The sequence below is a fragment of the Stenella coeruleoalba genome (genome assembly GCF_951394435.1).
Source record: "Stenella coeruleoalba genome assembly, chromosome: X".
NCBI lineage: Eukaryota > Metazoa > Chordata > Mammalia > Artiodactyla > Delphinidae > Stenella > Stenella coeruleoalba.
Genome location: NC_137152.1, coordinates 100884232 through 100911140, shown reverse-complemented (window position 1 = coordinate 100911140; position 26909 = coordinate 100884232). Strand labels below are relative to the sequence as shown.

At 39.8% G+C, this 26909-nt stretch overlaps 1 protein-coding gene across 4 annotated transcripts in view; it reads left to right on the top strand.

Moving 5' to 3' along the window:
- TENM1 (teneurin transmembrane protein 1) overlaps window positions 1-26909 on the top strand; it is a 619648-nt gene that overhangs the window by 494376 nt on the left and 98363 nt on the right. For all 4 annotated transcript variants that reach the window (XM_079909820.1, XM_079909818.1, XM_079909817.1 and 1 more), the window contains 2 exons: window positions 6065-6314; window positions 19695-19927. In XM_079909820.1, the coding sequence (XP_079765946.1) occupies window positions 6065-6314; window positions 19695-19927 (483 nt within the window). The remainder of the gene's footprint in view (window positions 1-6064; window positions 6315-19694; window positions 19928-26909) is intronic.

The window sequence follows — 26909 nt, the reverse complement described above, 5'->3', positions numbered from 1 at the left end:
TCCAAGTCACTTCACCTCCTTTTGCTGGGAAACCAATCGTTGGTGTTTCCATCCAGCGTCATTTGAACATCTACTGGTAAGTTTTCACTGTGAAATCATATTCCTTTTCATCTGAAGAGGCAGCTTCTGACCAACCTTTAGTAGAACGTGTACTTTGGGTTATTTCTCCAGGACTGGGGAAATGAATGTATATATGAGGCAGCTACACCCTTGCATCCAGCTGCCCTTGTATCCCTCTTACCTTTGTGAAATAGCTGGCTAAGGCCGGGTTATCTTGTAAGGCCATGAACTGACCAAGGCTAAGAGATCTGTTTTATAATCACACCTATGGTCTTATTCATTTGCACCGTAGTTAAATCAACCAATCCAACCAGCCACACAGGCTGGGAAATTTTGATCGGCAAAGCTAACCAGGTTTGCTTCAACCACAGAATGAGACCACCTACCAGAGTCCCAGTGTGGGCCCTGAAGGTGGAGTCCATTGCTATATGCCCGTGTTATACCTTCTTCCCCCCATTCAAGGAAGATCCCAAATTCCACTTCCGACTGTTTGTTTTTTTAAGAGCAAAGATTCAGGCACGGATATAAAATATCAACTTTTTTTCTGTTGTCAAAAGGAGAATCACAGTTTTAAAAGTATAAAAACGAAAGGGCAGATGCCACTTATTAAATTATTAGGTTTTTTGTTTTGATTTGAAAGAGTTTGACATTTTAAGCAGCCGTTTCTTTTCCACTCACTTTTATTGGCTCGTATGGATTGTCTCTTTCAAATGCCTGTCATTGACATTAAACACAAAGTGGAAATGACCTCAATCCAGCCCCCAGCTGTGTGCTCCCAGTCCTATATTCTCTTACCATTTGCTTCACCCAGGTTTAAAAATTCAGAACAGAGGGGAGCCATTCAGAGAGTTGGCTTTAGGGGCCCCCCTGATTTCCACAGATGTGTCCTTTTCACCCCTAATTCACCAGTAATTGGTTTTTAGGTAATAGGTACCAAGTTATTTCTGGGAATCTTTTTAACAGCCTTACTGAAGTATAACTTATACACCACAAAATTTACCCATTTTAAGTGTACACTTCAATGCTTTTTAGTAAATGGTAGAGTTGTGCAGCCGTCACCACCACAGAGTTTTAGAATGTTTTTATCACCCCAAAAGATCCCTTGTACTCACCCCAACCCCACTAAATCTACTTTCTGTCTCTTTCTGAGAATTTTATTCTGAGAAAGAAACCTTACTTAAGATAGATTTTTTAAAAGGAAGATTTGTTCATTTTATCATCTCATTTGTAGGCACATTGTATTTCTCACCAAGAACTGGTCACACTTGCCAGGAAACAGATCTGAAGGCAGCTCTGCCAGTGCCTTTCAGCCTGCCCTTGGACACGAACACCTCTCTTGGGACATTTTCAGAACCTAAATCCCACCCATAAATGCAGTTTTCGAAACAGGAATGATATGTGTGAAGGAGCAGCTTTGAGAGGACCAATTAGAAAGCAATGCTCTTTCCCCCTCAGGTCAGACAGTCTTTTCTGACTGATTAAGGCCAGAGCCTAACTCTTTAGGCACCCCGCTTTTTTGATCTGAGACAGATAGCAGATTAGAAACAAGAATCTATCTTCCCCCAATTTCCTCTCGCTGGTTAAAAAGACACCTGTAATTAGATTGGATGTCTGCTGCCATTCAATTCTGCAGTTTTTCTTTGGCTCCAAAATCATTATGCAGCGGGTAGTTTCTAGTAGGCAGTGTTTTCAGACCATTTGTCATTTCAGTTGCAGCAATTGTATTTACCTGACAATTAACCATTGGTTGTGGAGCATTGTTTCCAAATATTATGCCTGATATATGGAGATGGTTCCTGCTTTCACTGTGAGATTAAAAAAAAAACAACTAGGAACTTGTGTTTTTCAATATTATTCCTTCAAAATACATCTTCTTAGTGATTACAGAGAGTACATATTTATTCTTTTAAGATAAATCAGTTCTTTAAAATTATGCCAGTTGAGTGTTTAAAATTATTAGAAAAAACAATCCAGGGTTCTAATTGGGTATTGTCATCTGTCTGAAATGGATAAAGAATTTCCTTTAACTTAGCTTCCAAGATAGGCCAGTAGTTTGTTGGCAAATGGTTTTAGTGGGAGGACAAGTAAGTTTCCATTGATCATGTTGGCATATCTCCCAGTTTGTGTTTATATCCTCTCAGTCAAGTCCTAAGAGAAATATGTATTGGGTCCCATGTTGTTCATAAGCCTGAAAAATGGTTTCTTCTTTGAAATCAGCATAAAGCACCACTCACTGGCTCCCAAGGGGAATTTTTATTTCAAACTTACTTATAAGCTTCAAAAGAAGTTCTGAGCAAGGTAGCAGGAAGGTATGAGTAGTGTGTTTAAAAGTACGCTTAACTTACTATACAACAGGCTTGACTTTTTGGCAGAGGAAAGGAAACCTTGGGGGAGATCTAAAATGTGCTGTAGGGCTCCAGCCAGTGGGGTTTCTTTGTTGACTGTAAACAAGACACGCAATCCTTAGCAGGAAGTTGGCCTTCATATAAATAATGTGCGTAGTCTCAGGATCATTTGATTCTGTTTTCAAAATGAGCATGTGTGGCAGAATAAACTGGAAAGGAGGCAGCAGTAATTGATCAAGATTTCCAGGAACATAAACAAAATCTTTTCAAAGCAACCTTTTGCAGAAGAATTGGTGTTAAATCATTGTTGCTAGATGGTATGCCCCGGTTCTATGTAATGGAAGGTTAAACAGATTCTTGAAACAACAAAAACACCCTTCAAAATGATCTATCTTTCCAGGGCAATACAAAAGGGGTTTGCCCATTTTTGTTTTGATTGCTTCAGCTTTAAACAGGAATGGTAATTTCAGTACACGGGCACTTTAGTACCTTGCATGAAAGCAAGACATCAATTGTTGAGATGTAATCAGAAAGTACATTGCCTTATGTTTTATTTCCTTTAATCATTCTTCTTCTTTGATGGAGTGCTGGGCTTTCTAATAGAAAAGAGGAGTTTTAGAATTGCAGGCTTAGAAGAATGGTTTGGAATAGCCATCTTAGTTTTTAAATTGGCAGGAGCCTGGTAATAACATGTCATTTTGAAGGTAATTGTTAACTATACCATTATATTAATATAAAAAAAATGGAGATCTATCTGTGAAAATAGATGTTAATAGCAAGTCTGCTATTTCCAAGCCCATACTTGGAAATATTTTTGAATGATATACCCTGTAGTGCATTGCTGAAATACTGACATGCTAAACAGTTGGTTTTCTCATTTATTAAAGAACATATCATGGTCTCATTGGTAGGATATTCAGTGAGTGATCATCAGGAGATTTCTTTTCAATGATGTTGTGCAACCGTCATGCCAGTTCTCATTCACTTTCTCCCAATTCATTTAAATTGCAGTATTGATCACATTGCAATTAAGTGTTTTTTGAGAAATGAAATTCCATCCTATTAATCTAACTTAATTAACTCCTCTAAATCTTAAGAAATTTCTTTACTGCCTAATAAAGTTATTAATAAAATAAATAAGAAAGTAGTGAGCCTCAAGATATCTATCTCATGGTTCTACAATGACAGACCAATTTGTTGGGGCATAAGCTCATAGCTGGTCCTGCAGATCATATGTTGAAAAAATAGCCAGAAATCACCTTGTGAGGGAAAGTAAAATTACTTTAGATTTGAAATGCAAAGGCTATATGAGTATGGGATTTCTGTTTCCTGGAAGGCCCCTTCTAGGTTCATATTTGGTGCCATGGTTTTGTGCGTGTTTTACCCTCTTGTCTATTTTTGCCAGCAACATTCCTATTTCAGAGTGATCAGTAGTTTCTATTGTAGGACTATGGGACTAAAAGTTGGAAGAAAACCGAGGGAGACATTTCAGGAAATGTTTAGGGAGAGTAACAGGTAGTCCGAGGAGATAGATAGCAGGGGTCATGGGAGAAAAAATAAGACTGGACAGGATAACTGCATTCATTCATTTGCTGTCAGTTACTTCAGCCTGACACATTGGCATGCCTTCTCACCACATGGCTTTTTTTTTTTTTTTTTTTAATACCTGTCCTGGCTCATTCTGGCAGACTTGAGCTATTTAGCACAGCAGTACTTGTTCCTTGGGTTTTCTGCCCAGGCTCAGCAGGTTTTCAAAATCATTGGAATTTGGACAAGGAAACTATAAGAGACTCAAAGCTTATTTTCAACATTTACTGAGCACTTATAACAACTTGGCCACAGGGATGGGCGCTGAAACACAGGAAGGAGTAAGACAGAGGGTGCTCCTTCAAGGAGCTCATGTTCTAATGGGGAAGATAGAGAAGTAGTGAAAACCGTATCATACATGTGTCAAGTGTTATAACAGAGCTATGGAAAACTGCACATACAGAGGAGGAAGTAACTAATTCTGGCTGGATAGAGCATTGGGGAAGAACTGAGCTGAGCTTTGGAGGATAGGTAAGAATTTCCCAAACAAACAAGATGAGGAAGGCATTCAGGATAGAGGGACTAGCGAAGTACAAAAGCAGAGAGGAAGGACTTCCCTGGTGGTCCAGCAGTTAAGAATCTGCCTTCCAGTGCAGGGGACGTGGGATTGATCCCTGGTCGAGGATCTAAGATCCCACATGCTGCACGGCAACTAGAGAGAAGCCCACGTGCCACAACAAAGACCTGACACAGCCATAAATAAATAAATAATTTTTTTTAAAAAGCAGAGAGGAATGGAAGCATGTGAAAATACTTGTAAATAGTTTGCTGTAGCTGAAGCTCGGGATACACATGAGAGGGCGATGAGACAGAAGGCTGAAGAAAGAGGCAAGCACCAAATCATGAAGGGCTTTGTATTCCTTAATAATAAGGAATGGACCCCTTACTCCACAGAGGGTATGGAACTATTAAAAGGTTTTCAGCCACAGATTGACATAATCTCTATGGCAGGCGTGTGGACAGTGGTTTGGAGATGGGTATGCATGGAGACCAGGAGACCCAGAATTTAAGACAAACTGAACGAAAGCAGTCGTGGTAGAAACGGAGACCATGAAACTGGTTCAACATATTTTAGGAGATAGACTCAATGGGGGTTTAGTAATTAATTAGGTTTAGAGAGTGAGGAAAAGAAGAGCCACAGTGGTGCCCACATTCCCAACTTGGGTAAATACACGCCTAGTGATACCTCGGAAGATCAGTGGGGAACACAGAAGGAGGAGGAGGGTTTGGTAGGGGAGTGCAGAAAAATAAAATAAAATAAAAATAACGAGTTCAGTGTTCAATTTGTTGAGTTTGAGGTACCTGTGAGGCATCCAAGTAAAGAGATCTACTAGGAAATTGCATGTCAGGTGAAAACTCTAGACTAGACAGGAGAAAGTTTCAGCATAGAGAGATGGGAGTTAAAGCCGTGGGAATGGATGAGATTGCCCAAAGAAAATGACTGCAGAGTATTTTCCAGCATTCTCATAAGTCAGTATCTCTATTTCCTGCACTGATGATAGTGAGATATGGTCCAAAAGAGTGGAAAATTCAAGTCCTTTTCTTATATCTTTGAAGTGCATTCTAGCAATATGATTTCTTTTCTTTTCACAGAAGTAGATTACCTTCCTGATTGTGTTTTGCTAAGGTTAATATTAAATTGACTGATAACTCCCTTTTCACGAAGCCGTTGCATAGTGCGGGTGGTTTGAAGTCAGACAGGTGTGCGCCAGGCATCAGAAGAAAGCCAGCCAGAGATGAAAAATCAGCCATGGATGATTCACAGAGCCCAAAGTGAACAGGAGATCATTAAAAGTTAGTCATTAAATGCTCCATTGAGGCATTTAGAATCAACATTAAAAGGACTGGGTATATTACTCCATTTCACAGATGGGCAAACTGAGGCAAAGTGTTATGCTGCCATTTGTTGTAGCTGTGCAGTTAACTAAAACCTGGGGCAATGCGCTTCACTCTCAAGTTCTTTTATAGCAGGCCAACGCTCCTTCCTGCTTTGAACAATGAGAAATTAAAATATCACTGAGAATACTGTGTGGTAATTTTTTTAATTCTTTTTTTTTTTCCCTTGGATCTAGGAATCATACACAAAGGGAATGGAGAAAATATGTTCATTTCCCAGCAGCCTCCAGTCATATCAACCATAATGGGTAATGGACACCAACGGAGTGTTGCCTGCACCAACTGCAATGGCCTCGCCCACAACAACAAACTCTTTGCTCCCGTTGCCTTAGCTTCTGGCCCTGATGGTAGTGTGTATGTTGGTGACTTCAATTTTGTAAGGCGAATATTTCCCTCGGGAAACTCCGTTAGTATTTTGGAATTAAGGTAAGTCTCCTCTAATCTCTGTGTTTGCTTAGTGGATAAGGAAAAAGCAAGAATGAGAAAACAGGAAGAGACAAGGCATTGCCAGAAGGAGCAGAAAATGCAGTTGCCCATATTGTAGTACTGAGCTAAGATGCAGGAATAGGGTCACCATGGCTACTCGTACTTGAAGAAACCTTTGAGCACTGCTTTGGAGAACCAGGAAGTGTTGACATCGCTGTATGTGTGGCCTTCCCTGGGTGCATTCCTGTCACTGACGTGGATCTCAGTACTTCTGAGTGCTCAGGTAAGTCACTCAACCCGTGCTCTGGCCACTATGAAGACTGATCAGAAATATCTAGTATTCATTCTAGCAGGTAGAGGTGTTGTCAAATCCAAAAGGCTAAATTTTCTAAGTTCTCCAGGTCCAGTCTTTTGAAGTCATCAGTTCATCAAAAGGAAAATTGCCGTCTGTGTTTGTGTGACATTTTGAGGAAGGATTACTTTTTTATCCTTAAAAGCTCTAATCCATTGGAAAAAATGATTAAAGCATTCATCTTTAGGCTTTCTTCCTCTGTTTTAGGAATTTTCTTGAGAGTACAAAGTATTTTGGCACCTTTTGAAAGGAATTCATACCTTTTGGTATTTCATATTTTGAAGTTACACAAAGATAGCAAGTAAATAGACCATGGCTTAATCAGCTTTATTTCTCCCTTTCTAAGGATATAAGACCAAATATATGTCCCCTGGAGTCCTAGAAAAGGAAAACATCCTCTCTCATCCCAGTAGAGATAAACAGACCTGTTTCCCTTTCCCTGGGTAAACTGGTAGAGCCTTTCTTCTCATTGGTTATCACAGCTTTATCCCTGACACATGCCTTCAGGGCATTAGGCTGAAAATTTCCCTATGTTCCAGAAGACTTTGGCGCCACTCTATAAACTATTCCACAAAACAGTTCTTGCCTCATTCATCACCTCATTGACCTGAAAAGTAGTGACTGGGAGAATAGAGACAATGATGGAACAACTTGTATGTATGGAAGCACAGTCAAGACCAGTGAAAGCACATGCAAAATCTTGGGTCATTTTCATTTAATACTCATGTTGACACAAACGTGGAAATTTGAATACATAAGGACAGTCCTCGAAATTTTTCAGATTCTCGTGCTTTGCTTTGGAATCTACCTCCCGTTTCTCAGACTGAGTTAGTCTTTCATAGCTAGCTGGGGAAATCTTCTAGTCCCAAGCCCCCATCCATTTTTCACATTAATTCACTCCAGTTTTAATACATTTCTTAATTATAATTGCAAACGCTGTCATAGAGAACAAAGCTGTTAAATCCCTTGACTGATAAAAAAATAGATTGTAAAATTAAGATTTTATAAAGATAAAGCACATCTACAGAGTCTAGAGAGGTACTAATTCATAGCACCCTGCCCTAATCAAATGTTCATGTACCTCGGGACGTCATACCTCACCAGGATTTGTCATTACAAGCACTATATCCCTTTGGGTACCTACTTACTGGAAAGTCAATAAGGAAGGCCAAGATGGCTGTATGCCTGGATTTGCAAATGTTTTATACAACATTCTATGTTGTTTTCAAAATCCTAGGGAAGTTCTGTCCACCTGATGCCGAACATGGGTGGAGCACTGAACAATTCATTCACCATCTGAATATTTCCAGGCATGCAGATCTTGGCCATCGGGTAGACAGAGACCTTGTCTTGCTGACCCTATATAGCCAACCCTATAAAACCTATATAGCTAGCCCCTATATAGCTAACTCCTCAGAGGAAAAAGCCATAGGATTATCTATAAAAACAAAAAAGAAAACCCAGCTAAATTTAGTCCCTTCCGTTGTAATTTAAATGCAAATTTACCTAAGGTGGAGCAATTGTCATTCATCAAGGAGATTCTCCCTCGTCAAGGATCCTTAACAGTTCACAAATTTGAATTTTAGTCCAAAGTACCTTATGACCTTCAACACAAAGTCATTTGAAGACTAAAGTAGAATAACTTGGACCCTAATTGCAGTGATTTTCTCAGTATAAAGGAAAATTCATTTCTGATGGCGTGAAGTATTTTCCAATCCCTCTATTCCTTCTTACTCCAAAACACTGCTCTCTCTCACTGTCACAGCTCTTCAAATGCATAGGCGAGTGCACACCATGAGCTCATACACCCAGGCTCTCACTTAGCCTGAGTCTCCCTAGCTGACTCTTCTGAGCTGACTTCCTGTAGAGCAATTCTTCCTAACATTCTTTTTTTCTGTACGCGGGCCTCTCACTGTTGTGGCCTCTCCCGTTGCGGAGCACAGGCTCCAGACACACAGGCTCAGCGGCCATGGCTCACGGGCCCAGCCGCTCCGCGGCATGTGGGATCTTCCCGGACCGGGGCACGAACCCGTGTCCCCTGCATCGGCAGGGCGACTCTCAACCACTGCGCCACCAGGGAAGCCCCCTAACATTCTTTTGTAAAATTCTCAGATTTTTTTGAGAATCTATTGTATGTTATGTGCCTTCTCCCCAGAAAAAAACATTCACAAAAAATTCAGGGGTCACATATTTTCCCTCTCCCCACATTCCCCCTTCCTGTGGATGAAGCCCTTTCATAGACTCATGGTTAAGATTCCCTGCATTAGGTTCAAGAAGAAAAAAATAGTTCTTCCTTCTCTACTCCGACACTCCTCTGACTGGCCATCGGAGGAATAAGCTGATTGAATATATATATATATGATCATTTTGACCTAATTAACAGGTAACTCCCTATTTGACTGCAGTCAATACCATCCACCCAGTCTGTGACAGCAAACATTATCTGTCATGTTTACTCAGAAACTAATATAGCTCTTATTAGATTCACTTTTTTAAAAAAAGTATCTATCCTGATCGGTAGCCTATACTGTACACATTGCATCTTTCACATACAATTGGTGAATTTTTATATTTGCTTTGTAACTTTTCCAGGCTTAAACTTCCTGGGGAGAAATAAGTTGATATAAGGGGCTTTGCTAGCTTAACAACCATAATGTTCATTGAATTCTAATGTAGATAGACAGAAACTTCATTTTGTACCAGTTTTTGGTTGATGTTAAAATCAGTTAATTTAATTACCCCCCCTCCAGTGCATATTAGTCATTTTATTTGGTTGAGTCATCTGTTTCCTTGGAAACACAGACTATATATAGTCATTATGTTATTAGTTGCATTTAAAGCTGTGAATGAAAGAGCAATATCGTCAACAAGTTGTTACAGAAAGGGATACAGAACATTCTAGATCTTCACTCTCTGTCAGGTTATTCATTATATAACTTAACTACTCTGTTTTCTACTTTTCTATCTATAAAATTGGCTTCACGTTAATATTTGAGCATCCTCTTACATGTCTTATACGGTTTAACTTGTTTTAAGATCCACAGATGTGTACTTCTCAGCCCAGAGTTTGATGACATTTTGAGAGGACATAAAGCTTGCTCCTACTGGTTGCCCTTCTAGATTTCCTTCTCTTTCATCCTCTTGTTCCATTTTGGGCCACATTGAACAATTCCAGATGCCCCTTGACATTTCAAAGATTAGAAGACTATAGATTTTTCCTCTCAGCTCTACCGATCCAAACTGTCCCCAATTGAGTTTCTTTCATCTGACCTCAAAAATAATTTCATTTTCATTGTTGGATGATCATTTATTTCCTCAAGCTGATCCCCCATTGGCTGAATGGGGAGGGTAAGGAAAAGTCAGTTATGTGATTATTATTAGCAACATGCCAAGAACACCAATATTATTTCTTGTTATTTAAGTATATAGTATCCCTTTGCCTGTTTACTGCAGATGTCATCTGCACATATACATCTTAGTGCTTCCTTCCAGTGAGAAATTGAGATAAAATAATAAAGAAGGGAAGCTTATAAGATCATGCGATTAAACCCGAGGGAGTCTCAAAAATACATTCTGTGAAGATTTTTTTTTAAGATAGATTTATTTCCATATGAGATAGTTTAGGCCTAGGTATCCCTAGTGACTTGCTTCTCGTGTTAAAATTTTAAACACACACACATATTTCAGTAACGCAAAAGTGATATCACAGATTTGTGAGCTTAGCGATAGAAAGAGTCCATGGAGGTATCTGGTACAACGTAGTGCCCACTGCATCCCTGACGGTTGATCATCTCTACTTTGTTTGATCCTTTTCAATAACAGAAAACTTACGTATCTCTCTAGACAGTCCACTGCATCTTTGGAATGCTCTGTTGAAAATTCTTCCTTATATTGTCTTCATGAAACATCCACTCAGTAGTGGCAAATGTTAACATCTGAAGCACAGAAGCCACTTCCCTTGTTTACCTGAGAAACTTTCACAAGTGTAAAGACAGATTACCATAGGTTCCTGAGCTTTCTCTTCTTCATTCTCTACATCCCCAAGTCCTTCAACTATTTCTCATCAATTAATGGCTCTGTTTCCTCTTCCTTTGATTATGGCCTCAGGGTCATTTTTCAGTTTTCTAAAACTTACATGGATAGTTATATAAGTAAAAACAGGAGACACCATGTCAAGTGCTTTGCAAGAATTTAAGTATGAATATCCTCTTGCTCCCCTCTCATCTTCTAATTTCATGAATCTATTAGAAAACTTATTAAGCATAACTGGAAATGACTTATTCTTTATAAAAACCTCATGCTGTTATTCTTCAAGATGCTGTTATTCTCCAGATATTTATTTTGTCCTTTCATTAAAAATGAAAGAAAGAAAAAACAGTAAGAGCCTGGCAGATGCTTCTTGGTACCTTGAGTAATTTGGACTTGACAAATGTCAATGTGACATGAAAATTTCTCTTGAGATGTTACTGTTTCTTTTACAGTGACTGGTGAATATTTCCTACATTGTTCTCAGGACTCAACTCCTGTCCTTGACTAGGTATTGAGTAGAACTGGAATAGCACCCATTTAGGGGCAGTTAGCATGCTGAGGGGCATATGGAATGTGGACTGTGAGGGCTTTGAAAATATCTGAGAAGTGACCAAGAACCTTCCTCTTGTCAGCAGCGCTGGAGCTACAAAGACAGAAACAAACTACACGTAGATGAAATAGGTGGTTACCTTCCCAGTGTAATCTCATGTATTAACATTGACACTCAAAGGCTCCCTTTACGTCACCCCAAAACATCTTCGCTGGCCTTCCACAGTGCCCCAATTTCCACTCTAAGAAATGTGTTCCTCTGAGTTGAGACATTGCCTCTCCAAGAGTCCCCAACACAGGAACCTGTGTTAGAATGACCCATCAAGCTAAAGTCATCATTAATCCCTGGGCATGGATTCGTTTGTGAGACTGCTTTTCAAACGAACTGCTAGCTGAAAGCAGGACCCTAAACACAAGACAGGTAAGTTGAGATAAGGCCAAGGGACAGAGCCAGAGAATGAGGACAGTCTTAGATGAGGGTTTGCTGAAGTTGGAAGATCTAAGAAGTCAACGAGTGGCAGGAGTGGGAACTCGGTCTTCAAAGGAAGACTACCATGGGACGATGAGCAGGCAGGGAAGTTCGTTCTTTGACTTCAGATATTTCTGGCTACGTATGAGGGAAGAAGCTGAAAACAGCATGAAGAACAAGCAAAGTGCTGCAACCAACACAGAGCAGGCCACGACTGGTCACGAGACAGCACCTCCGAAGTTGGCATGTCCCTTTTTTCTCCATCCCCCACCTCACTGAATATATAAAGAATAGGTCAGAAGTGATGCTAAGTGAAAGAAACCAGACACAAAAGCATACGTATTATATGATTCTGTTCATACGAAATGTCCAGAATAAGCAAATCCATAGAGGCAGAAAGCAGATTAATGGTTGCCTGGGGCTGGGGGAGCCGGGGAAATGGGGAACGACTGCTGATGGGCACGGGGTTTCCTCATGGGATGATGAAAATGTTCTGGAATTCAGTGATAGTGATGGTTGCACAACTCTATGAATGTACTGGAAACTGCTGAATTGCACTTTTTAGAAGCGTGAATTTTATGGTTTGTGAATTATATCTCAATAAAAAGGTTTTAATTAAAAAAGAATAGACAACCCTTTTAATCATGTAGGTCCTGAACAAAATCAAAGATCTACTTAAAGGTCCTACCATCAGGAGCATTTATTGCTCTAAAAAGATTCGCCATTCCACTCCTTTCTCCGAACTCACCGCAAGCTTCAAGTCAGTCAGTTGCCAGGTGGTGATGCCCGCTGATGGGCCCAGGCACTTTTGAAGCGCTCACACGCTGACACCTCAGCATGCAGTCCATTGCCAGCTAGACAGCAGACCGACTTTGGTGGTAGCTCAATCCTAAATCTTTAACTAAAAGTAATTCTGGGACAGAACAAGGTCACACACTGGAAATAAATTCCGTCATTTTCACTTCCTCCCTCTGAGATGCTAACGAGAGAAGCTGTTCTGCATAATATGGGACATCTTTCCAAATTCACAGTGACATTATTGGCAGGATCAGAAGAAGCTGCAAGAAACTCAGACCATCCCCCTCCCCACACCTTGCCATCACCTAAGAATTTCAGAACCCTTTGTAGCCACACAAATGGTTCTGTACCATGAGACTCTGTGGTAGACGAAACCATTGCTTTAATGAGATCCTTTTAGTATTTTTACAACTCAGCTTCCTTCAGGAAGATCAACCCTGTAATGGTGATTAGAGCCAGCCTCAAGCACACTCAGCCTGTAATTTAGAGACCATGAAAACAAGGAAGTGTCTGAAGACAAAAAAACTCAAAGAGGTTCAAATGTCTGGGGCCAGATTTCTAATCACATCTCCCCACCCTTACCTTTTGATCTTTTGTGTCAACCCAGGGGATACCACCCTTTTGAGGTGGCCCCATGAAACAGAAAAGTCAGTGGATCCTCACCATAACCCAACTAGTAAAATCCCAGAAAGATTCTCTTTAGAAAGACTTGAATCAGTAGTTGCAGATGGCTTCAAAAGAAACCATTTTGTATCTTTTCTTCTTTCCTGATGTTCCAAAGAATAAGAACATTTTCTAGTTTAGATAAAAAGATTTGTTATCTTCATATTTTTCAAAATGACATAAGGGCCAGGTTTAAAAGGATTTTAAAATTTAAATGACTATATTTCACAGATGATTATAGCCTTTTAATTCTGGGTAGATTTGACCCAAAGTCAGGCCTGTCCACGAACTGCGCTCCCGGGGTGAGAAGACCCATACCAGGTCGCAGAGTGAAATAGCCTAGGCAGTGCCCTGTGCCAAGAGGCTTACAGATCAGGGGCTCCCCGAAGCGTTCTGCTGCTTCTGACATAGTTCTGTTTTGCCCACCCCGGTTGCCCCCTTGGTGCATGGATAACTGGACAACACAAGGCCCTAGGAGTTTGATGTAAATGGTGTTTTATTGAAGCTATTTTGAGGCAGCAGTTTTGATGCCAGGGACATTCTATCATGGTCGAAGAGAAAACTTTTATACTTTCAATTTGTTAAATTGTTTAATATTGCTAAATAATGTGCTAATGTTCACAAGACATGTCCCTGTCTTATCTCTGCAATCATATAAGTGGCTTAAAGTTGGGTTTGGGATGTCTGTTGCACGCAAGACTTGATAATGAAAGAGTTTGCATTTTGATAAAGTGGCTTTCAAAATAACTAATAAGAACCTGCTGTATTAAAAAATAAATAAAATAAAATTCAAAAAAACAGAAAAACAAAATAGAGCCTAGAACAGTCAGACCCTTTGCAGTGGCTGCTTCTTCAAAACCTAGCCTAGTGGTTCTTAAACCTTATTCTGCATCAGAATCACCACCTGAGTTCGTTCAAAATGGAATTCCTGGGAATTCCACTCCCACTTCAAGGTCCTGATTCATATGACTGGGGAGAGCCCCAGGAAACTGCGTAAGTGGCAAGAACCCAACCGATTCCAATGAAAACGGTCCCGAGTGAACTTTTTGAAAAAACTGCCTTAGAGCTTTGCCCACCCACCAAGCAGGATATTCAGTCACCTTGACACCATTTTAGGAGGAGCAGCCTGGAGGGATTGGGTCCACATCTGGAGGGATTGGCTTGCACATCTAAGTGATCCCTGTGGAGTCCCTCTAATAGCCACAAGCTGAGTTAGGAATTGAATAGGTGTGTCTGGTTAGGTTTGGCTTGTTGAATGACACTGATGACTCTCTGTTTGCTTTTACTTGCCACTCGTGGATACCTTGTGCACCCTAGAAACAGAGATACCAGACATAGGTAAGCAAATCACATGGGTGGCTACCTAATGCCCCTTCTTGCCTAAGACGCCACCTCCTAATAATGCGCTAACAGGGAAACTTCTTAAGTAAGGTTAAAGGCATAATGTGAACATGAACTTGGAAGTTATAACTCAGGTAAGTGTCTTCCAAAAGGAGAGAGCTCCACTAAGTGGGAATTTGCTGGAGGATCAAAATATACCAAAAAGAAAACAAGATAAGTGAAAGCTGGCCGTTCAGTACTTCATGGGAAAGCAAAACTTTCAGGCTTATGTTTTCCTTAGGTGATATCACAAGTGAGTCTGTAAGTTCAAATAGATTCGATGTTTTCAAGTTGCAGGTAGAGAGAGAGGTAGCACAGCAATCTTCCTGCTTCCAGGAATGTAGTTGACGTGTGTATTAAGAGAGAGTGCCCATGATGACCTTCTTGAATAAGATTTTTCCATTTTCCTCTTATGTGACCTCATGGTTTCTATTTTATCCCACCAAAAAAATAATAAACTTTAAACTGACCATTTACTGACAAGGGCACATAACTCTGAAATTAGTCATAATGAGTATTTGTATTCAATTTGTTTATGCATTACACTTGTCAAAACTGTTCTAAATTACCTGAAATTGCAAAGGAGAAAATTGAATTTGTTCACTTTCAAATGCCAATTGTCATCAAAATGGCGCTGGTAGGGTTTGTAATTTGGATTTTGTTTGGGAGATGCCACTTCCTAAATACCAGTGCACAAGATCAGCCTTGCTACTTTGGCATAACTGATTCCTTAAGCAAATTAAATTGGTTATCAAATTGCTTTCTGGGAAAATGTTGCCCAGTATTAATTATAAGCATTAATTGCCCATTTAACAATCTGTGTGATTTTAACTAGCATGAATGAAGGGATCTTTGCTAAGTTGAAGGGCATTGCTTGAATATAAAACGAACCAGAAGGTGACAATAAGTGTAACAACACTGAAGTTGTAAGAGAAATCTTCACGTATCTCAAATTGCAATACGCGTTTAGACACAAGGGATTAGAACAAATTGGAATGTAGTCCAGTGGTTTTTCTTTCTCAGGTTTGGCATGTTTCCACAAAGTAGAAAGAAACAATCTCAAAAGAGCTGACGTGCACTTGGGAAATGGCATGAAATGGCAAGAAATTACATCTCAATATTGGAGACCTTCCTGACTGTTGGCTGTCAAGAAAATAACCATCAGATTTGAATTTGGTGCGTTGGGCTGTTCTGTTTTCTAAAGGCCAGTGTGCAAAGTTTGAGAACAGCCTCGCTGAGCAACATAGTTAGAAGAAGACAGTAACGCTGATTTTTTTGGTTTTTTGCCACTTTCAGAACAAGACTATTCTTGTAGGTATTTATTTTGCATACACAGTCACATATGATCTAATCTAATATTAGTCCAAGCACAGGCTTGTTGGTGACCTTGGGCGAGCCTTCTATGTGTCTGGGTTTCCCCAGCTGAGGTTTGAGAAGAATGATAATTCCAACTTCCCTCACAGGCACATAGGGGATATTCGATAGTAAATGAATGGAATGCATTCCAAAGTGCTTTTGTGCAAGTAACATTTCTCTTGGAAAAATAGCCTATGGACTTCTCCTAAACAAAACATGATTGATCTGGCTCAGTTGAAACTTCCACAGACTGGCTACCAAAGTATTGAAGGTTATTTCAGGGAAGGGTTGTGACCCCTTCTGTATTCTAGAAAGATCGAAGGGCACTGGAAAAATTTTATTCTGAAGGCAAAAAGTGCAAGTAAATATGTCAAAACTTTTACTCAAACCCCTATTTAAGCAGTCTTTGCTACAGAGATGCTTTGTCTGATATGACTGCCAAATCAATTCTGGAATCTGTTGGGACCCTTTACAGTTTATTTACAGCAGCTGTCATGGTGGTTCCAGGGTTGAAGATGTCCCTGGAATCTACCGGATTCTCTTATTTGATGAAGGTAAGTAGAAAAAAATCAAGTATTCCGATTGGATTTGATTTTTTTCCAATTAAAACCATAAACTGGGTCTCAAATCAGTATTTGCCAGCCTTACTATCATTAATATAAATATGCTTAGAGGGCAAATGCAATTACAAATACAATCAGGAACATGCCAGTCCTTAAGAGTATCTTAATTATTCTAATGACCTTCTCCCCTCCATTTTGCTTGGCTAAGTAGCCAAGGCCCGAACTCCTCTATGTCTTAGTTAGTTTCATGTCCTGCAGTTTAGTTCAGCACTTCCTGAACATCAACCCTGTCAGACCCTCTGTTGGCACTGAGGTAGAGAGCGGAATAATGTTCTTTCCTGCAAAGAGTTCACAGTGTATCTGGAGAGAGAGAGATGTGGAAAAAATAGTGCTTACACCCAGCACTCAGATCTCAGTTTCTAATACCATTCTTCAATGAAAGGAACCAGGGGTCCTTGGAGAAATGATTCGTTCCAGTCCTGGAGCAGGGATTATACAAGATGAGCCTGCAACATCTTGTACTTCCAGAAAGTAAGGAAGTGCTCAAAAAAAACCAAAACGCACCGACATTGATGGGGGTTTATGAGGGGCACATAAGCCCACAGAAAGAACTCCCAATGGCTAAAGCTGGAACAATTTGAGCAACAAAATAAAGTCACATTGGAGTTTAATGCAAAGTATAAAGCAAATATCCATGAGTCCATACTGATATAAATAAATGGTTGAGTTCATAAATAAATGGAGGAGAAAAGATAAGGTTCTCATGCAGAAGAACTCCAAATAATTTATGTAGCTACTCGACCCTCAAGGAGGTGGAGTATAACTCCCTACTCCTTAAGTGTTGCCTTGGCAGAATGACTTCCTTCCAAAGAATACAATGTGGAAAGTAAGAGAGAAAGTAAATTTGCAGAGGAGAAACTTGACAAACACTACCTCAGCCAGGCGATCGAGGTCAACATCAACAGTAAGTCATGTTGATATTACTACCCTTGATTTGATTTGATGAGAATGGCACTTTACCCTTGTGGTCTTCCTCCCCAAAACCTGTAGTCGCTGTCTAACTATGAGAAAAAAGAAAAATCAGACAACGATGCCGTGGGGGCATCCTACACAATATCTGACCTGTACTCCTTAAAACTATCAGGGTCATCAAAAACAAGGGAAGTCTAAGAAACTGTCACAGCCCAGGGGAGCCTAAGGAGACGAAGACTAAATATAACTTGGTATCCTAGGTGGAATCCTGAAACAGAAAAAGGATATTAATTAAAAACTAAGGAAATAGGAGTAAAGTATGGACCTCATAATTTAAAACAATAATGCTAATACAATGTGATAGCTGCTGCTAGGTCACGTGTCCCTCCTATCTGCTCATTTCTCTCCCTTTCTTCTTCTGTTGTAACACTTGGATTTATGACAGTCATAGCCTATTTACTGATCTGACTCCCCCACTAGACTGTGAGTTCCATGCAGCAAGGGGCTGTATTGGGCACACAGGTAGGTCTCCAGACCATAGCACAGTTCCTTGGCACATTGTTTGCACTTAGTAAATACTTCTGAATGACTTGAATAAATCCACAATACAGAAATGGTATTACCAAGCAAGGAGTGCAGCTGAGAGATGTCAGGACTAATGACGGTGGAGATAAAGAGAAGTGGGCAGATTGGAAAAGAGTTTAGGAGGTAGAATTTTTTTTTAATGATGTTTTACTGGATATGGGGAACGGCGGAAAGAAGGAGCAGTAAAGAATGGCTTCTGGTTTCTGGCTTAGACCATTGGGTGTGAGGCAGAGTGCTGTGCAGTGAGCACATTAGAGATAAGACAAGATTACTCTCCTCCAAGCTCTCATGGTTTACTGGGGCATACCAATACATTTTTAAAAAAGTAATATGATGTGTGATTCCCGAGAATAGAGGTAAGCATAGTGCAAATAACCGAGCCTAGACATTTCCGGAAGGCTTTCTTCAGAAGATGATGCCTGAGTAAAGCCTTAAAAGGTTAAAGAGAATTAATTACTAAGTGAAGAAAGGAATGTGCACCACACTAAGGAACATTTAAAAGTTTGTACAGTTTTTAAAGATGGGAACCAAATGATCAGAATAACCCTGGAGTCAGTATGGGGGAAAAATGGATTTAAGATTTCAAAAACACCTCCTATGGGCAGGACTATAGAAAATATTCCAGGCCACAGATGATAAGAGTTAGAACTAATGTGATGGCAGGAGGGACAAAGCTTCTGAAAGCTTGTTTTCAGGCACAATTAGGCACAATGTGGAGAGAAAAGGGGAGAGTAAGGGTTAGACTTCCATGTTGGGAGCTTGGATGATATCAGCAGTACAGGAACCTTAAGTTCAAGCAAAATGTCCCCCAAACCAAAGTTCCTGCAGCTATTGGAAAAATGATATTAGGAATAGTCAAAACTAATGAATAAGCTCAGCCATGTATGCAGATAAAAATAACACAAGATCCTATGTAAAATATGGAACTGAAGAGTTTCAGGAATACCAAAATCCGATCAAGGTAACTTGAGTGTCACCTTTTGGAGGTATGGATGATTTTAATTATAACCAAGACAAGGTCAAATATGATCACTTCTGTTATGTCCTGAAAAAGAAAAAGTGTATTAGAGAAGTACGGTGGTCAGCTAACAAAAGGAAGCTTGGAGTGGAAGAGTATCTCCAGCACAGCCCTCCCTAAGACACACTCCTCCCTTTTTGTACATGCCTTTCAATTTCCAGCAGCACCCTGGGAGGACAGTAGTGACTGCAAGTGAGGCAGGAAGCCCAGAAGACAAGAAGTAGGTTTTTGAAGGATGGGGAAGGCAGGAAGAGAATAACTTCTGTTTTGGATTTGTTGAGTTTGAGGTGACTTAGACATCCAGGCAGTCATCTAGTAGGTAATTGGAGAACTGAGGGGGGTATGAAAGGTATGTATGAGAAAAAGGATCTCCTGGGATTTTCTATCTTCTGCTTCTTTCTCTACCCCCAAATGGACGGTATTGGAATATCAGGAACATTACAGGTTAGCAGTACGCACTGAATTATTTTTTAATCCCAGACCCATTACTAGAAAAACAAAGAGGTACCTATCGGCTCGATACATAAGGAAGATACATTAATTCTTTTATCTCTTAAGAGAATTTTCCATTTGTGACAAAAGGCAGACCCCAGGGAGTGTATGCTGAACAAATTGCTTTGAATAACTTTACTTTTCTCTTCCTTAGCACAAGTCCTGCTCACAAATACTATCTGGCTATGGACCCTGTGTCTGAATCACTTTATCTATCAGACACCAATACCCGAAAAGTCTACAAGTTGAAATCTCTTGTGGAAACAAAAGACTTGTCCAAGAATTTTGAAGTGGTGGCAGGAACAGGAGATCAGTGCCTTCCCTTTGACCAGAGTCACTGTGGAGATGGAGGGAGAGCATCGGAAGCTTCACTGAACAGCCCTCGAGGTAAAAATAAAAAATCCTTTGGTTATCTAAACGTTTCATTTGACTTGGCAGAATCCTAAGATTGTTATCACACTGTAGTCCATCCGTCCCAATGTACCTCTGACAGACATCATCTCTGAAGTCTATCTCGGAAGATAGGCACACCCAGGACTAATTTTTAGCCAATATGCATTAGTATAGTCATAACTGTTATTAAAATATTGGAATGCTTCTTTTCTGGTTGATAAATAGTTATTGCCCAGAACCCTCTGCCTCCCGGACACCCCAGCCTCTCCCCATGATCTCCTTCCTGGAAACTCCCAATAGTCCAACAACTAAAGGGTTAACTCCTGGCCAGCAGAGAGCCTCCAGGAGGAAGGCTTTAGCACTGTGGCCTGCACTGGTTTGGGGATCAGGTCTGTGCCACCTTCTACCACTTTCAAATATATTGAGTATCTCACAGACTTTAGACACTCCTGGCTTTTCCTTAACAACCAACCTTTAATGAACCTATCTTCCATTAATTTATCTAAATCATTCTTGAAGCTATTTATATTTTCAATTTATATCACCCCTAGTATAACAAATTCCAATTTTTTTTTTTTTTTTTTTTTTTTTGGCCTTCTGTGAGAGCTCAGCCTTACTGTTATTTTTTTCTAAATTCAGCTTCTCAACCTTAAAGGGCCAACCCTCAATTCTGTTGCCTGGGATTTGTAAATAAACGTGTCCTCCCAGTCAGCTTCATGATTTTATAGACTTGGATCATATTCCCATCTTAGGCCACTAAGCTGAAGGATAGTCAACTTTTAAGTCTGTCGTCATATATCATCCACCCTATCTCCTTAATTATTTAATCATTCTTCTCTGTTCCTTCTCCAAGATGTTGTGTGTATGTGTGCTTTTATTTCAGCAGGTTTTATGAAGTATTCATTGTAGTGGGTTTTAAGAACCCAATGTGTTTTTTCTTTTTAACTATTACACAAATAATACACAATTGTTGCAGAAAAATTAGGAAAGAGAGAACACAAAAAATGTTTTTAATTGAGGTCACGCATAATCCTACCACATCTAGAAAGCCACTGTTAACATTTTAGTGTATATCCTTCTAGACTTTTCTCTATGCATATCATATATTTTATTCTCTAATAATGGAATCGTATTATAGAATGCTGTTCTGTAATCTGCTTTTCATACGTAATGTATTATGAACACCTTTCCATGCCGAAAAATATAGTGAGGTCAATGTGTTTAATTTGTTAGATGGTCAACTTACTATTTCAAATATTAAGAGGTTACTCTTTAGCTATTTGACATTTGCCGTATGGGGATTAAATTTCAACTACAGTCGGAGTTTAAAGCCGTCCCTTTCTTCAACGCCATACTCAAGGCATGTGTCTTTCATAAAGCCCCTCTGGCTAACCCAGCCCATTAAATCTGAATTTCTTTAAGAGTGTCTCCACTACCCAATTAGCACCTGATTATATTTTGCCTTCTTTTACTTTCCAGTCCTTTCATGAATGGAGTGTTTTTTATTACCAAAGTGAGCTGCTTGAGATGAGAAACTATATCTAATATTTCTTTTGACTCTTCCCCACCTCCTCAGCAATATCTTGCACAGTGTGAGATCCACTACACATGCTTCTTATGTAATTGACCAATTAGGTAACTCTTATCCATACCCAAGTATTCCTAAGAGGAATTTCAATGGCACTTAAAGGGGATGACCTTTTTTCCCTAAGGGAACATAAGCGTCCCCACCCATAAGTATCATGGTAAAGTGTTTGGGAATGTTTCTTTTTTCCTCTTGTACCTGTGCTCCATCCTTACACATAGTAGGTCTGCAATAAATATTTGATGAGTGAATGCATAACTTGGGTGCAACATATAATCAGCTCATCTTTCAAGGAAATACGTCAGGCTGGGTCCCACCTTTTACACAGGTTTAAAACGCTTACAGGTATTATAAGGATTTCTGCATGAGAAATAGGGAGGAATCAAGCTTGTATTGTGCCTGAAATTGACACCCTCCTGAGTTGCTGCTGGTGTGAAAACCACTCATCTCACCTACCACATTCAACCTGCCACACAGGATGAATGTCAGCTTTTCCAAATAAAGCAAATAATTGGTTCACTGCAGCTCTGCTTTTTTTTTTGGCTTGGAAAGCAGCAATAATAGAGTCCTGATGAGCAGGGTTTACATGAACTCTGGAAACGTCAGTAATGAGAGTGTCAAAATTTATATATCTATTAAAGTTAACATTAAACTAAGTTTTTCTTCTTGTCATAGCTAGTAGCACATTTTCCTTTGGCTTGACTTACGCAACCTTCTATCTGAGCGTGGCTTTTACAGTAATCTGGTACACTATTCATCCCAAAGCAGTAAGGGGCCCTAAGAACAGCTGGCCCAGTCTTCAGACAGCTGAATGTCTAATCCATCCAAGACAGCTTTCACATAATGTACTAAAGCTGCTGTTGGCAACATCTGCTCTGATCCAGTGAGTGAATGAGGATGTTTAAAGGGAGGGAATGTGTGACTCACACTAAGTGTCCATCACACCTCCTTCAACCATATTCACAGTGTTTGAGGACCCTGTTAGTGATCTTCGAAATCACTCAGATGGCAGAACCTATGTCCAGACATCGGTTGATCTGAAAATGCTGGTCAGAACACTGAGGTGCCTAGCTAGGGCACCTATCTCCACGCTGAATCTAGACAGCACTTACCCTTGGCAGTGAATCAGAAGTGAGGTTCTCATTATATGGAATGCTGCAGGGCAATTTCGTAGACTTCCGTAGAGGAAGGAAATATGCAGGAAGTCATTAGGGCACGGTGGGCATATTGAGAGGAGAGTATTGCTAATTGCTAATTATGTCTTTGAGGTTCTCCTGCAGGTTCTTTATCTCTCAAGAAAGCCCAATTTGTTTGTTTTTTGGCTTTACAGCTACCATGAACATCAGCTCCTTCATCCCTCCCCCTTAGAAGACAGCAAATGTTTAATGGATTTCTTGAAGGAGAGGTTTGATTTTTCTCTCCACCTAGAAGCTAATAAAGAAAAGCTGTAGATCAGTAGAAAATGGAAATGTACATCTAGGGAGTATCATTTCTAGGTTAGGAAAGAGAGCTCGCTCTAAGACTTTAACAAGCAACATATTGCAATTACAGGCAGGCTCTCCAGCATGTCCTTAATTATGCAAGGTAAGTCAAATAAATGTTAATCTGCAAGACAGCTAATTTATTTTCTGAATCTATTCTAAAAATAGGATGAAATAAAATTTGCTTTTCAGATCATTTGTCCTAACATTGGAATAAATTATCAAATGGGATTAAAACCAGTCAGCAAAAGGTCAGAAAAAAAAAAAGGTCAGAAGCCATGGGATTTTTTTTTTTTTTTTTTTTTTTTTTTTTTTTTTGAGAAATGGCAGCAAATTTTGATGAATATTGGGTTAGGGAGCCTAGGCTTTCGTGTTCCATCCATGTAATGCCACTGTTTCTTGGAAAGTCACCGTACCTCCCTGAACGCTGAAATAGACTTAATGATGCCATTGACTAGTTTTGTTACATTGGACTAGTCATATACACACTGGGTCCTGAGATTGCTCAGTTGTAAACTGAAGGGCTTGGGATGATCTCCCTCCCAGCTCTAATGTATTAAAATAACCATAGCTCTAACTTACTTAGTGTCTACTGTGTGCTGTACACTGTGTTCGATATTTTACACAGGGTATCTCTAATCTTCACAATTCACAAGGTAAATAGTATTATCCCCATTGTAAAGATGAGGAGATAGAGGCTCACATACCTTAAGAAAGTTATCTAGGGTCAGACAGTTTACAGATAACACTGGAATTCAAACCAGGTCTACCTGACTCCAAAACCCATGAGGTGGGGTGGGGGGCGGGGTAGCCTTCCCTTCAGCTAAAATCCATGATCTCTGTTGGCTTCTCTAGGAGGGTAGGAAATAGTGGAAAATGCTTTTCAATCTAATGACATGTATTCAGTGAAAACAAAATATTTTTATTTGGAAGATGAATGACTTTCAGTCCAGTTTCCTTTTCCTATTAAAACTATTCCTCTGATTTTTCTGACCCGATAGTATACCCATAGTGCACTCCATAGCATTTGCATAATCTGTAAATGGAATTGTTCAAATAAATCTCCAGGAAACATTGTCACATCTCTTTGGAAGATTCTGCAGTTAGCAACTTCAACTTTTTCTTAAGAGATGGAGTCAGGAAACCTTAACTTCATTAAACTGACTACAACTGGTAGCTAAAAATTGTGTTTAAAGGAAAAATGGAAGTACCCCTGAATAGAGTTTTATATAAGATAGCCCCTGGGTACTTCTCCTGGGAAGAAGTCTTTATCTGATCCAGTTTTACACACTTTGATTTGAATCCCAGTAAAGAGAAACATTTGCCATTTTACTCATCAGTACTTCAATGTAATGGGGCAAGGAAAAAAGTTTAGCAAAGAAGTTGATGGTGTGCTAATCCCTGGCATTGTATATGAGTTTGAACTGACTTTGCAAGATGCTTTTAAAACATGCATGGCTGATGTAGTTGAAACTTAGGTTCCATTTATTATTTTTACTGCAACGTTCTTTAATTCTACAGAGAACTCAAACTAATGAGTCATGTAATAGATGACCAAGTACTTAAGCAGAATGTGAAATGCTACTAGGTGGAGATATAAAATAAAATTTGTGACAAGCTGAATACATTTATTTTTTTTAAGTAGCTACAGAGGGTGAAGGAGTGACTGGACAGGATGAAATTAATCAATGACTTAATTTGGTCTTCTTGGACCTCACCATGGAGTATATTTCTATTTTCATGTGCATCTTTAAGCATAACTGACCTCAGAACTCAGCAGGAATTGGGCAGTATCCCCAGAAATGCAAACAGCCCTGGAGCCGCTCCCAAGGAGGGAAATGATCCTTAAATCTTGATGGCTTCCGAAAGTGTTTTTAGGTTGTTCATGACACTAATCACACAGGAGTTCCTTTAACTTCATTGGCAATTAAGAAAGCTGGGTATGGTAAAGTCTAGACAAAAGCAATCTGTTTTTGTCCCTACCCAGATCTATCCGGGGTGCATCCTGGAGCTCTGCTGATTCCCCTGGTATCTAAATGCTATTCTGAAAGGCTAAACTTGGGGTTAGTGGAAAGATGGTAAAACTCTCATCAGTGACATCTTGTTCATGTAACTGGTATCTATGAGGGAGAGAGTGTAGTGCACAAGCACACATGAGAATGTTCTTCTGGTTCTACTATGCAACTAGGGTGCAGTAAGACTTTTCCTAAATTCCTTTAGTACATGATCCATTATGGTGACGTAACCATTTGGATTGGCACCAGGGCCAGCCCTCACCAAAATTACAGGCAAGCTGCAGCACGAGTAAAATGAATGGTATATTTGGGAAATAATCCAGTATTATTAAAGTAAACATATTTGAGGGTAATAGGAGCAGGGCCAGAATCAGAAGTTTGCATTTTGTCCTGTAGGCAAAAGATTTGAAGCAGGAAAGTGACATGATCACTTGATGGATGCATTCTTGATAGATTGTTTTGTGACAGGGTAAATGCACAGGAGCAAGACTGGGGCAAAGAAATCATAGGGAATGCTAATATTTATAGGGTAGGCAATGGAAGAGCATCTAATGAAAGAGAGAGGAAATCTTCACAAGAAAAGGAAGTGAACAAAGAAAGCTTGGTGTCCAGGAAGCCAAGGGAATCCTTTGTTTCGAGAAGGTGTGAAAAACAATATCAGATGTCACACATTTGTAGCCATTGGATGAGGCACGGAGGAGCTCATTGGTGACCCTGCCTTTGGTGGTCTGAATGGTGGTAGAGGTGGAAGCCGGATTTCAGGCATTTGATGAGCCAGTGAGAGGTGAGGAAGTAAATATGATTAGTGAAGATCATTCTTCTGAGAGGCTTGGATGTGAAAGACAGAGTGATAAGTAGTAAGAGGACAAGGCGCTCAGGGGAGGCTTTTTCTGTGGGAGACATGGCAATGATGATAGGTAAATGGGAAGATACAGGAGACAGAGGATAAATGATGAAACCAGATCTTGAGGAAACTGGAGCAGGCCTTGAATGGGAGGGGAGATTGCAGAGACCATCCTAAGATAATGTGTAGGTGTAAGGCTGAGAACTTTGTAGATAGAAGGTGCTAGAAAGTTGATGGTACTCCATTCTGATAGCCTCAGTGTTCTAGAAGAAGTGCGTCTATTCTGCTAAAAATGAGGAAGTACAGTTAGGCCTTGAGGTATGTGAGAATGGTTCGGAAACACCACTTAGTGAGGTCAGCTTTTTGGGTAAGATCAACATTCTACCACCCATGCCAAATTCCCAGCTCAGTGTCAAGACATTTCTTGTGAGAACTTTCCTCCCACATCCTTGTCCTAGAATCAGAGGCATCTTGAGAAAAATATGTTTGACAAAGCCTTAGAATTCAGGTAAAATATTTGTTCCTTATTACTCAGTGATCCTGTGCTGTTTCCACTCCTGGGTATTTCCTTCCTAAACTATGTTATTGGTCTCTCAGTTTACGGTAGCTACACCTGATGACTTACTTAGCACCTGTGATACAACCAGAATGAGAGCTTAACTTGTTATTTGCACAGTTGGTCTAATGCATCTGCTTATGAATAGTCAAAAGATTTAGACCTTACATTATGTCAGCAGCTGGAATCTGAGAACCTTTTCTGCCTTTTCTGTCACAATCCTAAAGCCATAAGCTTTTGGTGGAGAAGTCAGACAAAAGGAAGGCACTTACTTCTAGCCTTGGCTAATTGGTCCAGGTCACATCCATGGTTAATACGGCGGAACTTGTATTAAGTTCATTCAGGTTTTATAAAGCCACAAATACATCATTAAATGACTTTTTCTTCTGCATTTATTTTAATTTTCATGCATGTATAGCATTCTAGCAAACAGATAATACTTTAGAGGCCAAATACCATGAGAGATAAGTGCCCAGGTTCTGGAGTCAAACAACT